At 30.4% G+C, this 18,182-nt stretch overlaps 1 protein-coding gene across 4 annotated transcripts in view; it reads left to right on the top strand.

The window, feature by feature from the left end:
- Positions 1-18,182, top strand: part of milt (trafficking kinesin-binding protein milt) — a 131,407-nt gene that overhangs the window by 67,828 nt on the left and 45,397 nt on the right. For all 4 annotated transcript variants that reach the window (XM_085815297.1, XM_085815296.1, XM_035370931.2 and 1 more), the window contains 4 exons: positions 7,276-7,370; positions 14,132-14,219; positions 14,334-14,412; positions 14,498-14,628. In XM_085815297.1, coding sequence (XP_085671423.1) covers positions 7,276-7,370; positions 14,132-14,219; positions 14,334-14,412; positions 14,498-14,628 — 393 coding nt within the window. The remainder of the gene's footprint in view (positions 1-7,275; positions 7,371-14,131; positions 14,220-14,333; positions 14,413-14,497; positions 14,629-18,182) is intronic.

The raw sequence follows: 18,182 nt of genomic DNA, 5'->3' as shown, positions 1-18,182 counted from the left end.
TTGAAAGAACTAAGTAATTGCTTATTTCAATTTTTGAAAGACACCCAAAGATTATTATTATTATTTAAGAAGGATGAAAATATGGTTCACCATATGTTTTATTTAATGAGTGCACAAAGGCCTATAACAACGGTTCTCAACCTTTTGACTAACGTGTTTTATCTAAACAAAAACTGAAAAATTTTAGTACCACTGCTACATTTTACAATGATTATTTTAAAATTTCTCAATAGACATATTAAAAAAAGTATATTTTGCCATTTGCACAATCTATTGGCGATTTGTATTCAATATGCACACATAAAAATATTAGATTAAAAATTGGTTACCATTTCAATTGTCAAAATTAAGTTTATAATACTTTAATTCAAAAATTTAGTGGGAAATTTGGGTTTGTTTAAGAGAGATCAGTTTTCTTATGTGTGATCTTATTTCACTTAGTTTTAACTGTAAATTAGGATCCACTTTTAATTTTTTGTGTATTTATTTTTCAAATATAATATGGAAGAAAATCCTTGTTTCCAGAAATAGGTTCTTCATAAAGGCAATAAAAATTTAATAGCTTTATATAAAATGTCTTTAAATTCCTTTTTTTGGGGGGGGAGGGGGTTCAGCCAAAAGTTAACAAGTCTGTTATTTTTTAAATCTTCAGTTAGAGTGTGATAACAGGAAATTTTTATCAATTGTTCTTTTTCTTCACTGATAAAATTTCAGGTACATTTGAGCAAAATGTAATCCAATTTTCTTTTCCATAGTTCTCAGGAAAAGATGCAGTGAAATGAAAAACAATGATTTTTAATGTTGGATGCTAATTCTTTTTTTATTTTCAAATTATTTTCGGTTAGAAAACTTTCTAAAGTTATAAAAAGCTTAAAATATTATTATCCAGTTCTTTGAATATTAGTTCGATTTTCTTATCATTGCATTTATTTTATCTTTAAATGGTAGTTAACCACTTTTTTGTTGAACAATTTAAAATGGTATTTTTAGCTGCTGCTATTATAATGTTTTCCCCAATAGTATTAGCCTGCCTAGCCTTGACAATCAGGCAATTGTTAGCTTTACTAAAACTTGACGGTTGTTAGGCTTACTAGGTAACTAGCTTCCAAAGCTTTTTCATTTGACATAACAAAACCATTCATTGTTTGTTTATATTTTTGAACTTCAATAATTTCCTGTTAAAATATTCTTCAAATTTATCCTTTAAGTTGGCATGCTTAATCTTTTAAGAAAGGACGGTTACATACTTTGATTGGATTATAGTTCACTGCAAACAATACCCTGAGTTTGAGGGTCCGTTTCATCTCCATTCGAAGTAAACCCAAATGATAAGTAACTTTCATTATGTTTTCTATAAAGATTTTTTTTTCCAGTATTCTTAGTATCAGTAGATTGTCCTGGATCCATCACCTGTGAATCACCACTTATCGACTTAGTCAGTCTTACCCATTTTTTTCCATTTTGTGAATCTAGGTTTGTTTTATTATTTTTCCACAGATATTTAAATGCATAATATTTAGCAAAATATTAATAGACAGCAAATAGATAGAAAAATTGATTCTAATTGTGTATAGAACAATATGAGCCCACAAATGGGGGTGGCATAAAGTGCAGACTAGCTAATAAATCTATCAACTCTAAAAGAATGAATGAGACAATATTATCTTTTTATAGGAACTTATTTTTATTTCCTATTAAATACAACATCTATTTCTTTGTCTCCGTTAAAAAGCATCATTTATGACAAATTTTGTTAAGTCTATGGCTAAAAGAATATTTGTAAAAATAAAAGCGGATTATTTTGTTAAAGTCTCTAAGCGGCTATTAACCTTCAACAAAGCTCAGATCATGTAAATTTACAAGTGTTAGAGAAAAAATGTTAATTACTGGGTGTTTAATTTTTGAATATAATAGTTTAAAATACTTTTTTTCTTTGCATACCATGTACTTTTATCGTGCATACCACCATTTGAGAAGCATTGGTCTAGAGAGCTGTAACATTATGTATGGATTTAAGGTAGTTATTGCAAAAAATTTTGATTGCATGGGAGGGAAAAAAATGTGCTTATCCATATTATTTTCTCAAATAAAAATAACAATACATATTTGCTACAATTTTAAAATGTGGTTTATTACATAACTGTTAGCTTTTAAAATACAATTTAAATTTAACTTTTTTTATTTTTAGACAAATGTTTTGTTTTGAGAAAGTGTTTTGAGTATTTTTGGACTAAGTTAAAGATGTTTATTCATAACAGCATGCTTATGGTCATTGTCTCGGTAGAAATTATTGATAGGTATTTAAAATAACTTTGATGATCATTTTAGATTTTGTTTAAAAATATCGGGGTTTAATGAAAATTTCCCACCACTGTAAGTATTGTCTGTTGAAACAACTCACGTTGGTGTGTTTAATCAAATTTTGTCAATTTTTCTCATTTGAAAGAAAGAGATTGCTTTAAAACACTGTGTTGTGAAATTTGTAAAAAAAATATTGCTGTCATTAAGTACAAGGCGCTTGAAGTTGAACTATCACACTCCCAGATTAGAACCATCATTTACTTCAGTTCTCTTCCAAAAAGTCAGCAACAGAACATAGGTACTAATGTTGTATCATATGACACTGTGAACGTTTGGTACCGGAAGTTCAAAAACGAGTTCTATCACATTCAAGAAGCAGAGTGCTTTTGCTGGCCTACTGATGTTGATGAGGCCTGCCTGCAAGAACTTGGAAGAACATCAGTATACAACCATTCGAGAGTTCATTAAGCAGTTAGACATTAGTACCATGTCCATTGGCCATGCTATGCATTGCATAAAGTAGCTGAACATCCAAGTTCAATCCCTGGATGCTGCATGAGCTGACTCAAACAGATAAGGACAGACTTGTTCATGCTTGCACTAATTTGCTTGGATATCAAGCAAGGACAAAATTCTGGACCAGATTGTCACTTGTGATGAAAAGGCGATTTACTTCAACAGCAGTGGCTGAAAAGTGAGTCGGTCTGCACCTGGTGAGTTTGTTGGCAACGTCGCTGAGAGCAATTTGACTAACAAAAAGATCATGCTTTTTGTCTGGTGGGATTGCTGTGGTATTATCCACAAAGAGTATCTGGAAAGAGGTAAAACCTGTGAGAGTAAGGTGTATACAGCAAGATGCTAGTCTGTGTTGATGCTGATATCAAGGAAAAATGTTGATCTGAGTTCTGTTACAAAAGGGAAATGTTCTATCAAGATAATGCAAGGCCACTTGTGTCTGCATTCACTGGTTGGATGGACTTGATTGGGATCTTTTACCGCACCAACCATATAGCCTAGACATAGTTCCTTTGGGTTTCTACCTTTTTTTCACACCTGTAGCTACATCTTGCTGGTGCTGTCTTCCATTCTGCACCGGATGTCCAAAATGAAGTTGATCTGTTTCTGGGCTGAAGGCTTTGAAAGACTACCAAAACTTTGGCAGATAATCTTAGATTTGAGTGGTGATTACTACCTGCACTAAAGATATACTGCTTTCATGTTTTTTCCCCTAATTTTATTAGAAGTGTTTTGTGGTGGAAAACTTTTACAACCAGATATGAATGCTTTTGCTGTGGTACTTTATCCCATTTAGCAATTTAAGATTATTGTTTCAGAGGGCAACATACGAGTACATGATCATAACTCCTTCTTGGCCATGTTTTACTGCTGGAACTAAGTTTCATTTTTGAGTTGCTGTTCATAGTTAAATTGACCATTTTAAACTGAAGATATTAAATTAATGTCTTGGCAAATATATCTTGTTATGTATGTAGAATTCATATTTCTGATAGATTTTGAGAGGGGGAACTGTAGTTTCTTGTTCTTTAACTGATGTAGAGTCTTTCCATGCCACTGGCTGCTGTATTTTGCAGATTTAAATTTCTGTTGTTAACTCCCAGATTAACAAACACTCCACCTACTAAAATTCTCTTGCAAGTTTGATCTTCAGTTCCATGAATATCTTGAACGAAATTGCTTATCCTCTATTGGACAGTTCTGTTTACTTTGTAAGTTATCTTTTATTTTCAGTTTTGTTATGCTTGAATAGCATATTATTTTAGAAACTGTTAAATGCTTAAATTTAATCATTTTATTATCTTTTGTGACAGTTTCTCTTTTTCTAGTTGCAGATTAAAAATTAGTTTATGAATTTCTTATTGCCTATGCTTTTTCGAAGCAGCCATAATAACAAAATGTCAAAATAGCACAAATTATGAGATTTCATCATTTGAAGAATTCAAGGAGACAATTTTTTTATCTAATTTTGTATTTATTGTGGATAATTTTATTTTTAGGTTCAGTGTTGTGTAAAGATATTTAACCTTTTCCCGTGGACTTGAAAATCAGTTTTGTACCTTCACTGGGGGCTCTTGGCTCAGCAGTTATGATAAGGGGGGAAAATTATCGAATCAAGTCTTGATGACTAGGTGATTAGTGCTCTTTCGTTGGGCAGACCAGGAAACGGTCAGGATTATTTCCGTTCAATCCAGTTCCAATGCTCTAGGCGTTAGAATGCGGGATGCACTCTAATCGCTTTCACACTGCAGGTAGATGAATGCAGTTTTCCCGAGGACAAAAAAATATTATTTTATCTAAAAAGTGTTCTATTTTATGATTAAAATAGTTTTTTAAACTTGCACATAGATTATGTACTAAAAAATAAGCGAAGCAATCAGAGTTAAATATATTTACTGTCATTGTATCGAAAATTCATCGAGTTAAAATATTCAAACATTTCCTGCAAACAATATATACATTTTCATTTTTAATAGTATTATTATTCTGATGTTGAAGAGCAAATTAAAAAGAGTTTATTTACTACAAAGAAACTAAAAAACATTTCTGGATTCCAAAATGAATATTATTACTTTTACTCCTTTGCTAATATTCAATTCTGGAAAAATAGAAATTGGTCACTGCACTAAAAGTTTACAATGCATGAGCCAAGAAATTTTTTATTTCTTTTTCTTCCATGTGGCGTTGCAAATAGCGGTCCCAGAGATGATCTGCCTTTACATCAGGCATATAAGGTGTATAATTTTTTTTAACTGTTCCATAGTTTTTGGTTCAAGAAAGAAATGCAGATGCAAAACCTGGAGCTTTAGAAAACAAAATCCTTGTTGAGTTTTAATGTATTCAATAACAAAAATTTAGTTTTATAACATAGCGATGTAAGGTATTACTTTGTTGAAAGATATTACTTTGTATGATAGTTGTTCGATGATTTATATTGCTACACCATTTTTTGTTTGAATGCAAAATTGCATATACAGGAACGCCTTGATATTTCAGAAAGTAAACATCTTTGTCGATTAGCGTAATATTTCTTCAGTTTTTTATTATCTACATTTTCAGAATGCTAAAATCATCTTTGAGGTATCAAACTGTTATGCGAAATTTTCAGATCTCAAGCTATTTACAGTTGCTTTCTTTGGGAGTAATGAAGTTTAGTTACAAAAGAAGTTAGTTCTTTGGGAGAAGAAGATTCGTACTGAGTTGATGAATATTAATGAAGATTCGCTCTTAGGATTAAATTCAGGGAATTAAAAAGTGGTACACATCTGAACTCCTGTATACATGCTTAGTATTCCAATATCTTATTTGATTCCCTCCAAAACACAATTCTCATGTAACATTAATTACTTTCTGAACCCTTTTAGCAACTGAGTGGCTAAGGCCACTGAATGGTGTTAGTGTGACGTTAGGTGATCGAGCTGGCCGCGAGGTCGGTTTTCGTTGTTTCCCCCATGTGAAACGTGAATACGAGCCAATTCCTCTGAAAGATCTCCACGAAGGCATCTTTTTCTTTAGGTATGCAGCCTTCGTGTACTTTCCCATATTCAATTAACCTAAACGGTGTCTAATTTCTGAACGAATATATAGAATTGATATTGATATGACATTATGAATGCAAACATATAACAACTGATAAATTAATAAGTTTTGAAACTTTTTAAATTTTGAATTAGAGAATGTTCCATAATAATTGCTTTAGTAAAAATTTGTATTTCATTTGTCGCACAATTAAAATTCATTTTCAAAATTATTCATAATTATTCATAAAAGGAAGGGTTTCTAGACATAGTAATGAAACACACATAAGTTTAGCTTTCTTATTTTGAATATAATTTTATTTTTATTTGTCAGATTAAAGAAAGTGTTATCTACCTAAGCGAAAGGGGCTATCGCGGAGCGCTTCAAAGGAAATTGGCTGATATACCCTTTATGTATGTGAGAGAACAAGAAAAATTCATGCAGTCAATCCGTTCATCGGAATTTGAATCCAGGTTAAATTATCAGAGTTAAAGAAATATTACCCGCTCGGCCGCTAGTTATCATTTAGAACATAACAAACCAAAATTTCACTCAAGTAAGCAGTAGTCGTGAAATGTATGTCATTTAGAAATAACATTAAAATTAATTTTCATCACCTGAAACATTTATGTTTATTACATTGCCTTAATATGCACATTAAAAATTGGAATAAAGTGATAAAAACACTTCTGAAAAGAATGAAAGACAAATTCGAATTGAAACCAAATAAAAAAGAATTTAATCAGAAATAACTGAAAAAATTATGCATTTTTAAATACATCCAAGCCGAACTTCTGAAAATAAAATTTCTTTGATATTTGACCTCCAAAGCCGTATTTGCACAGGAAAAAACCTGAAAATGCAAACGCGTGTGAATTGAAGTAACAATTATTCTTTTTATTTTCTCCTCTCAACAAAGTATTTCTTAGAAGATACCAAATTTGCTCACAAGACATGTGAATTCAAACGTGACCTTCGAGAAACAAAACACAGACAATTTTCCCCAATCCAGTAGCGGATACCCACAAAAGAATGCACTCTATGGGGTGTCATGAAATAGTCATCAAGCCTCAAGCGCTAGAATTCCTACTCCTGCCACCAACGACAAACTGTCCCAAACCCCCAGTTGCTGTATACTTAGTTCGAGACACATATGTCCCAGCCCCTGGGGAAAAGTTAATGATTTTTCCATTGTTCAGAGACATAATTTTTAAGCTCAGTTTTTTATTAAGAGTAACAACCTTCTCATCTTAAAAGATTAAAGCATTTAAAAAAATTGACAATGCTAAAGTTGCTCTACTGATTTTTATCCTAAAGGAACATTTGCTATGCCGAGCTTCTTCAAAGGAATTTGTTAAAATTTAATAAGATATGCTGTTTTATAGTTGCAGTGTTGAATGCCAAGTTATGTGTCTTCATTTAGTATAATTATTTCTCTAGATAACCCAGCTGAGACATGATTTATCAGTAAAAAATGGCTTACTGCAAATTTACACCCAAGATTTGGACACTGACTCTGAAACTGGTTCACCTGTGTAAGTTTTATGCCTATTTGTATGTTATTTTTTAAACATAATATAGATAGCGAGCAATTATTTGTAAGAGTATATTATAGCAATTTCATATTTGATAGAAATACGTTGTACATAGTATGTTCAGTGGCACTTGAAAGCACAGTAGAACTTTATTAGTGTGGATTGTATATTTTTTAAGTCTGCTGTTAATTAATTGATGTGCTTTTATTTTTTCATTTTTTTAAGTAAAAGGTTAATATCGTCATTGTCAAACCAATATCTCCTATGTGCACTTTTTTGGAAATTTCAACATTTTTACTATTATGACTAGTTTACTAACCAAATTTTCATATAAAAAGGCTGCTGTGTGATTGTAAACATTATACGATGAACTGTGATTGCTAAAAAAGATATGCTATTTCATCAGCAAGAAAGAATATTGTCAAATAAAATCTGCTGTATGACAAACGTGCGCATAGCATATTTTATTTGACCAAAATCATCTCTAATGGTTAGTAAAACATCTGCTATGTGGTTAGTCATAGCACCCCTCCTATACATATAGTTATGTTATGTACAACACAAATAAAATCGTCTTGACATTCTGCCAAGCATGGTAGATTCAATTCATTACTCTTAAACTGTCAGTGAATTAGCTGCATGAGCTTGTAAAGTATGTTTTGTCAAGTTATAAAGTATAGTGCAGTGGTTCTCAGAAAACCTTTAATACCACCACTACAAAGTACTACTACCACCACCACTCTTGAACGAAGCTCAGATCACATAAATTTACGAGTGTTAGAGAAAAAACTCAATCGGGATGTTTGGGTTTTAGTTTTTGAATTTAATTGATAAAAATACTTTGCTTCTTTGCGTACCACCTACTTTTCTCTTGCATACTACCAATAGTATACATACCACCAGTTGAGAACCCCTGGTGTAGTGCATAACTTTAATTTTGAACCCTAAAATGAACAGAATAAAGAAAATAAGAAAATAGTTGATTTAGTTTTAATAGCCAGTGACAATAAGTATTCAAAAGAGGAGAATCAGAATGTATTATGTCAAGAACTAACTACTATTGGAATCATTTCTCTGAATCAAGATCTGTTGAATTACATTGAGAGCGGTCAACCATCCATATCTTCTGTCATATGTGTTGAGAACATGTCAGTTAGTTCATTCTCTGAAAGAGAGCGTAGCTTACAACCTCAAAGAAGAAATGCTACATTATTTATAGTAAGTGATGATGATGGCAGTTCATCAAATGATGAGTTACCAGTACCGGAATTGTTTGTGAAGGACGATATGCCAAGCAGCTCTCAAGGCCCTCTTTTTGATCAATTTAGAACTAAATGTCACCATTTACTGGGTAAAAAATACAGGGGCTGTAAGAAAATAGATGCAAAATAGAATAAAGAAGCCAGGGATGTGAAAGTTTGTTGTAATCACACTGTAATTTTTCATCTGTGGGTTGATTTTGGAAGAAGAAAGAGCTGTTTTGCATTCAAAGTTTTGGAATATAAAGTCATGGGGTGGAAAAAAAGCTTTTGTACAAGGATTAGTCTCTAAGAGAAATTTACGAAAGATGCAAATGTGATAATCGTATTACTTCCAGGAAACAAACTGGTTTTGAAACTGGTGCCGAAGTCGGATTCTCAAAATTAACAGAATAAAAGAAATGTGCAGTTTTTTTTAAACACATTTGATCTTGGACACCATTCATACACTGGGTTAAGGACAGGCCAACAATAGCAGGTACAGCAGATGATTATGAAACCCCTACTTTAATTGCATGTCATCGTAGTATCATCACAAATAGAAATGTAGGAGGAACTGTGTTTGAATGGTTGAATTTACTTCCAAAAGTGCCTAGTCACTATTGCTGAGCATCATCAAAGCACATTTACGTTTTTTCAATTACACTTGCACATGCATGCAGTTTACAAAATGAAGTGCATTGAACAATATAAAAAACCAGTGTTGAGAAATACCTTTTTAAGTGTTCTTAGCACAGAGAACATTTCAATCACAAACTGAGAAAGGATCAATGCGATGTGTGCTCCAGTTTTCAGTTAAAAAATGTTTTGCAAGATGAGTATGAGGCAAATGTCCAGAAAAAAGATGAAGCACATAGCACTAAGAACAAAGCTATAGAAAATTTGAAGGATAGTCACATGGTGATATCTGTTGTCATGCAAAGTGTTCTTTTAGCACCAAACTTGCTTGCAGAAACACTGTATTATAAACAGAAACTGCATTGTCATAATTTTAGGATTTATAACTCTCGTTCTGGAGATGTTACTATTTCAGCACAAAGTAGATGAAGGGGTTACTTCAAATGAATTTACAAGCTGTGTCATTAATTACCTTAAAACTACATGCAGTTCTTATAAACACATTACCATGATTAGTGATGGATGTAGCTATCAAAATAGAAATTAGGTTTTGATGAGTGCATTGAGTGATTCTGCTTATTTTTGCAAAGGAGAACAAATTATACTAGAAAAGAGACTCACAATGATGAAGGTAGATAGTGATGGAAGTTTGATATAATGTTCTGAGTATAGGACATTATATCAAACCTCCTATTTATGCACTACAAGATTATATAACAAGAATGCTCCAGGCTCAACCCAAGCAACCATATGATATCAGAGTGTGTCATTACGATTTTTTCGAAGCTTACAAGTATCTAACCACCAATTTTCAGTCTATCAGACTTGGTAAAAAAAGGGTGATCCCTCAGTGAATGATATCAGAGGATTTTTATATAGGTCTAATGATGAAATGGGCTTCAAACTACCATCCACATGATTATATAATACTTCCTCAATGAAACGTCTTCCTGAAGAGTATCCTGAAACTTCAACATTGTATGCTGTCCCACTGAAAATATCTCAATCAAAATGCAATCAGTTACAGGAAAGTAAAACGTTTATTGACTGTGACTATCATTCATTTTATGATTTTTTAAAGCATAGCAGATTATGAATTGTCAATTATTGGTACACAGCAGGTATCAGTAAAAAAAGTCTAATTTACATCAGTATTTTATTATTTAGTATAAGTGTTTTTGTCTGTTTTTTTTTTCACTCAGCAATAATAAAATACTGATGTAAATTAGACTTTTTTTACTGATACCTGCTGTGTACCAATAATTGACAATTCATAATCTGCTATGTGAACAAATAACTTTAATTTGGTACTTATAAATAAATTATTACATTTGAATACCTAAAAATCAACTAAAGTAACATACAGTAAGACCCCGCTTAATGCTGTTTCGGTTTAGCGCTCTTTTATTTCAACCCGGGGATTCCACGAAATCGCTCGCAGCATACGGGGATTCCCCGAAATATTATGCAGCGATAGGTTTCAAATACATATCCGAAAGAGTGTACTTGTATTTCTTGTTTGGTGCGGTATTGTACAGACATATTTTGAAGGGGTAAATGTGGAAGATGTCGAAGAAATAATTCAAGAAGCAACGGCTAGTCTTTCTAATGATGAACTCAAGGAATTAACTGAACAAGAAGAAAACAAAAATGTTGACAGCAGTGATTCAGAAGAAGAGCAAAAAGAACTTTCGATGGCGTTTGTAAAAAGGAGTTTGTCTACGATAACTGAAATAATGGATCAATTCATTGAAAATGATCCGAATTTTGACAGGAGCTCAAAAGTAAGGCGTGGTGTTAGAGATGCTCTATCCGTTTTCGAAGAACTTTTAAGAGAACAACGCAAAAGAATAAGGCAAAACAACATTAGATGCTTTTGTCACAAAAAGGCAGAACACTAAAAACGCAGAAGGCTAACTAAATATGACTGACTGAGAATTTTATTTGTTTTTTTTAAGAATATTCATTTTGTTATTTATATTTTGTTTTTATTTTTGCAAGAAATAATAATGTGGTATTAATTTGGGCTTTAAGAAATAAATGTTTGGTTTTATTTTTATTAAAAAAACATACTTTTTAAATTTAATACCTAACCAATTTCCTAGCCATCTTCCCCTAACCCCAATATTTACATGTAAAGATAGCCTCGTTTGGCGCTGTTTCGCATTACGCTCTACTTTGATGGAACGTATCCCCTGCGTTAAGCGGGGTCTTACTGTATAACACATATAACTTTAAATTAGTTTTCGAAAATCTGTTTCGTATAAAATTTTACAGCATAAAATTTTTATTCAGTATCCCAGAGTTATACTTTTTCACATAGAAGATATTGATTTGACAACAACGATATGTAGTACTTATGTTTTTAAGGAACTATTAATCTTGTATGTGTAGTACAAATTAACTTAGTGTTTGGCAAATATGAATGGAAAAGCAATTATAACTGTTATATGTTTAGTGCTCACTATTTACTCAGTAACTCATTACCTAATCATAATAAATGCCTTTTTTTCTAAAAATAGACTAAATAAATATGGTATATTATTTCCCTCTTAATAGAATTTTTGTCTGCATTATAACATGCAGCTTAACTGCAGTCAGTTACTTTCTGTTAACCTTTTAAAGTATGTCATTTCCCCCCGCCCCTCTTGTGTTTGATATGCAGCCTGTATTGATGATAAGATGTCTGTCTTTTTTTTTTTTTCAAAAAATGCATTTTTTTTCTCCCAAGCTGAAAGAATTGGTGATGATTGTTTTGACTTATTGTTATTGTTTCATTGTACATTCTTTAAGTGGCTGATCATAAATTCATTAAGTTATTGCATTATAGAGTTTAAAAAAATCATGTAAATTTATAACTTTGGCATTCTTAAAATTGTTTAATGTGATTTTATACTTATCACTTTTATGTATAATGCATAATTTAACAGTATTTTTTAATTTTTATCAGTAATTTTTTTTATACTTCTATTAATTTTCTTGTTTATAATCATTCTGGTTTAAGATTTTCTTATAAAGAAATATCCTCTCTTCCCCCACCTTAAAGTTGAAAATTAGCATTGATTTGTATTTGGAAGGGATGTTTATAATGTTTCTTGTGCTGTAGAAATATTTATCTAGAAATCTAACATATCTACTATTGTCTGGATTTAAAATTCACTATTGTCTTATAACTGGAGGTATAATGAAAAAGGGGAAATAGTAAGGCAGTTGTAAATATTATTACTATTTATTAGTTATGTAAATATTGTTTACTGTGTGATTTAAAGGTAATTCATTAAAGTTTTGAATTCGAGGATTTAAATAAAAGAGTTTAAAAAATTATCTGTCAGATACAACCAGGTTTAACATTTCTAAAAGAAGGTTCTAAGATATAAAGCAGTGATGGAAATAACTTTTACATAACAAAATAAAGATTATGCATTTTTAAATGATGTATGTAATGAGCTAATTGAGTACTGCAAGATTTTCATTTAACTGTATAGTGTTTTGCTTCTTTGTGTTGCACACAGATAGGCTTTGTTTTTGATTAACATGTTAAAACTTACTGTAACAAATATTTTAGTCTGAAAAAAGTAATTCAGAATTAACAGCACTGCTTGGAGTTCTGATGTAGCAGATGGTGTCTTTTTGTTTCTTAAGAAACTGTTGCTGTATTCTATAAAAGTAGCAAATCTTCATTAGCATGAAACTGTTTTGCAGTTGTCCATATGTTTTTTGAAATTCATATTTAATTTGTCCACATCTTTGGACATAGGAAAGTAGTGTTAAAGTTATTAAAAACTGAAAATAATATAGGGGTTAAAATAGATATTAGAAAATCTAAATTTTTAAAGGATCTGTTTGTTACCTTGAGAAAAAAGCATAATATTCATGAACTGAAAATTTCTTATAGTGCTTTTTTATATACCACATACATGTAAATTCATGCTTTGATAAATGTATTATCCTGCACATTTCCCTTAAAGAACTATAACCTTACACATCAGAATCTATGTCTTATGCGAATAACTTTTGTTATATGTTGTATATATTTAAATAAGCTTTAACATTGTTTCTTTGAAATGTCTATGATTATTCATTGAGACCTAGAATGATATAATACTATTTGTATAAAAACAAGATAAATAAATTTAAAAAAATGAACACAAAATCAGTTTTTAAACAATGATATTCATTAAATCTACATAAATATTATTTACTGTGTGATTTAAAGGTAAGTATAAAATACTCATGTGAATTTTTTTAAAGAAATCTTTTGGATCTGAATTCACTTATCATAAGCTAATGTACTGCTAATTGCGTCCAATGCTTAATTAGCGCATTTATTAACACTTTTATTAAGTGTTAATAAATATTGTTATTATTTTAAGTGTTAATAAAGCGCATTTATTAACACTTTTATTATCTATAAAGATAAGTAACATACATCCAACACAATTACATTTTGCAAATGGATTGAAGAGGTAGAATTTGCAAATTTCCACAAGGTAAAAGCAAAAGTATGTGGAATAAAAACTTAATTGCTAGAGGCAAGATACTACAAAAAAAAAAATTGTATGTGTGTGTGTTTTTATGCGTGAAAATTTGCTTCTCAGTAAAAACATGTTACAAGGAAAATTCTGTGCCCTCTTATTATGCATATAATAATTTTACTAATTAATTAAATTTTACTTCTTTTCATAGGTTTAGGTTGTCATATATGCAATTTACTTTTTAATTGTCCATTTTTATGTTCAAGTTCTTCTGAGTTTTGTTATTTGCAAAATAAAAGATGATTTTTTATTATACTTTTCTAGTCTTTTTTTTATTATATGTGTTTGCTGGTTTTATTACACATGTACACAAAACTATACAAGCTTTTTTATTACTATTATTATTCAGTAAAGAAAAGGGCTTCTCTGTCAGCTGGGAGGTACTCAATAAAAAAATCAGTTGCTTGCAAGAGGAGAATAGCCAACTTCGATCTGAGGTAAATTAGTTACTAAAAGCTGACTTCTGTAGAATATTATAAGATGCTATTTCATTTACAATATTCTGTATAAATTTTAATTCTCTGTAAACTCTGTTTGAATTGTATATTTAGGCTTTTTCAAGAACGGCTGATATTGAAAACGAAGAAAAGAAAGAAATGCAGCTAATATCTGATTGTGTGAAGCAGCTGAGTAAGTAGTCTTGGAATTTAAAATTTTTCAAATTATCTAACTGTTTTTATTTTAAAACAAATATTTATAATGATAATTCTATTAGCTGAAGCGAATAAACAGTTGTCATACTTACAAGAAGAAATAGGCAAAAAGACTGAAGATAATATTCGTCAGCAAGAAGAAATCACTCAGCTGCTTTCACAGATAGTTGATCTTCAACGGAAACTACGAGATGTAAGAAATAAACCTTTTAATATTTTTTATTAAAAAATACACAGTAATATCTAGTAGTTACATACTTAATATTTGCATAAAAGGTAATTTTATTGTTTAACGTAGTGCTGCTTTAAAAGGAACTTGGTTTGTGGTGGGAAATGTTTGATAGTTTATGTAGTTTTTTCATTTAATATTTTTCTGCTATATATAACTTATTTAAAACATTTTGTTGTATTTTTTATTTAAGCATCATACCAAATATTTTGATGGGTCTCTTTCTTAGTAGGCAATTTGAAAACATGATTAAATGAGTTATGATTTCAAACACTAATAAATATCATCACTATTGTAATAAGTAAGTCCTCTGTCTTCTCTTTGCGTATTTAAAAAATCAGGTTTGTAATAATGGCCCCCCAAAATTTTTTTAACACATTTTTTTCCCTCAAAACTGTTCTTTTAAAAATATTTCATGCTTTTACAAGAGAGGAAGTTGTACATTTTTATCAGTTATTGATTTTTTAGTTGGAAACTTTTTAGACTATTTTAGTGACTACTAGTAAACCCTTGATTCCCTAATGAATTGACTAAGCAAAAGTATGAAACTCAGTAGATAAGAATTACATTTAAATGAGATTGGAAGAATTAAAAAGTAGAGAATATGTCTAGATTTAAAGTTAGATATATATTTTGAGACTTGGTGATAAGGATTAAATGAAATTAAGTAATAAATAAATAATATTAAATGAAGGTGGATGAATTGTTTTATTCTTTTATTTTCCAATGTAGCTTAAACCTTGTGTAACAGTGCAAAGTTAATGAAATAACAGTGTAACAGTGAAATTAATTAAAAAAACTTCACTGCACATGATGTTTTGGGTATAAACATTATTAAGCATTATAAGCTGAGTGCATCCATCCCACACATCTTCCCTCTCTACTTTTTCTAATATATGTGTGAAAAGTTACATTTTTTGAAGCTGTTATTTATTAAAAAAAGTTACTTAGCTTAAACTATCTTCTGATGCCTGATGGAATTAATGAAGAAGACATGTCTCAGATGTTAGTGATTTATTATATTTAGGTGAAAATTTTTTACTGATTTGAACAATAATATTTGAACAAAAAATGTTTTGTTTTCAAAATTGATGTCATTAAAATATGTGTGTGATGGTGGTGAGAATGAAAGGACATGCTTTCTCACTATGGTTAATACAGTGCTGGTGAGGTTTGATGGTACTTCCATGCGCGGAAGTGGGAACACTTCTGCATAAAAGAGAGAAAAAAAAAAAAAAATTCGAGATAGGTAAAACAATTTGTATAGTTTAGTGGCATTTCCACACAATTACATCTTGGTTATCTTTCAATAACTTGAAACAGCAATTTTGATGATGAATGAATTTCGTTATGAATTTGTCTTGTAAAATTCTAAGCTACTGGATTACAAAAACATAGATTTTAGCAAAATGTTTATGTTATATGTAAAGAGTAATAAGTAACTTAGGGCACATTTAAAATGTCGGAATTGCAAAAATAAATGCCCTTTAGAGCTCAGTTTTCTTATAACTAACTGGTGTAAGTGTGAAAATTTGTATACTTCTTTCGATGCCCCTGTTAACTATATCTGCTTTTTTTTATTTTATGTTCCAAATATCAAAATTATATAAATATCAAATTATTTATTAAATATATATATATATATATTTATAATGATTATAAATATTATCTAATTATATAATGACCTTAACATTTAATTGTAAACATAAATTGAAGTTTTGTAAATTTATAAAACTATTTAAGCAAGAATTCTTTTTACTGGAAAAAGGTGTGATACACACAGTGTATGAGATGTGTACTTAAGCAAGTAGTAAAGTAGAATTTTAGAATGTGTATTGTTGAAATCAAGGGAAATTTTTTTTTAAGTATTAAAAGAATTATTTTCTTACATATTATAATAACCAGACAGAGCATTAATTATAGAGTGACTATGATGTTTGATTTAAAAGATTCCTTAGAAGCTGAAAATCATCTCAGATTTGAGAAAGTATTTCAGATAGAAGCTCTGTAAGTAGAAAAGATATAATACTTTATTTTAATATTAACAATAAAATAAATTTTCACTTTAATTTTTGTAGTTATTAACTGAATAGTTGAATTACCTTAAAATTTCTTTCTAATGTAATGAACAGAAAATGGTGAAAACATTAAATTCAAATTGAAATTGTTCTTAGAAAAATATAGCATTTAATTCCATTCAGAATGAAATACTGCTTAAAAATGTATTCTTTCACTTACTCTGAAATATTTTAGAAAAAGAAAAATATGCATTTATACTTATACAGCATTTATGCAAAATATTTACCTCTGATCATGTTAAAACCTCTTCATCTTAATGGCAAGTCACTGAATATATTGGTCATCAAGAGAGGTGTTTGACTGCTGTAAAGAAATGTATGGGAAAAATCAGTTTGGGTCTCTCCTCTATTTCCCATCTCCATGGTGCATATATGCGCAAACATAAAATATGAAACAAAATTATTTAATTGGAACCACTTTGCAACAGACCATCGGATTTAAAAATTTTAATTAAACGCATCTGCACTTCAGTGATACGCTTTACACCATTTTTTGTCTCCCTGCAGCATGTTATGTCACTCTTTCCCTACAGTTTCTCTGCACTGTGAAATCTTTAGCCCAATCACTGCTCAGGATTGAAATAAAGATCTTTTTGCTTATAGACTGCAGTTAATACGCATTACTTTTCTTACCTTCTGCTGCTGTAAAAAACTATGTCTCTTGCTTCACATTATTTCTCTATTGTTTAAAAAATGTGAGTGCGTATTTAAAAATTTTGGGAAACAGATTACCCCATTATGCTGTGCTACTCAATATGATGTTTGAGCAGCATAATCATCAAGTAATAACGATATATTGTGCTTACCCTAAGATTTTATGGTTTTCCTAAGAGTTCATGACATCTATCATGCTGTCTGCATCACATCTGTTACCTCTTCGACCCTGACTTAATTGAAATGTACTATGGCTGCGAACCTCTGAAATACACTATGATAAATGTGTGTAAGTAAAATATCAAAGTATGAAGAAAAATTTATTGCCAAATTAAATTTAATTGGAATGGTTGTTTGAATTCTTAATTTTAATTGCATGCATCCCCTCATTTAGACTGCATGTAGCAACATTTTCTTCATGCTTTCCTTGCAGTAAGCACAATGCAAAATATTTTAGCCAGTTGCTGCTCAGGATTAAAACAAAAGCTTTCCAAGCTCATAAACACTACTGCTGTTATTATGCACCACTTCTTTTGTTGCTTGCTTTGCCTTGGAAAATCATGTCTCTTCGCTAAGCTTCTTTTTCTATTACGTAAAATAGAAATTATGGGCATGTTTAATACCAGTAGTGTTGCACCAATTTAAACTAAAATCTATTTCTGAATAATTGTTCCTGTTAAAAATAAAAATGATGTTTTAAACATCAAGCAAGTTGTAATTTTCACTTCAGTAATATCTACCCGATATTCTTCTTGGCATGACTAAATGAAGAATTGTTTTATTCTT

Source organism: Stegodyphus dumicola, chromosome 4 (assembly GCF_044657685.1).
Source record: "Stegodyphus dumicola isolate Sdum_Otavi_A_Nest chromosome 4, ASM4465768v1".
Classification (NCBI taxonomy): domain Eukaryota; kingdom Metazoa; phylum Arthropoda; class Arachnida; order Araneae; family Eresidae; genus Stegodyphus; species Stegodyphus dumicola.
Note: the sequence above shows the minus strand (reverse complement) of the source record. Positions and strands in the feature narration are given on the sequence as shown.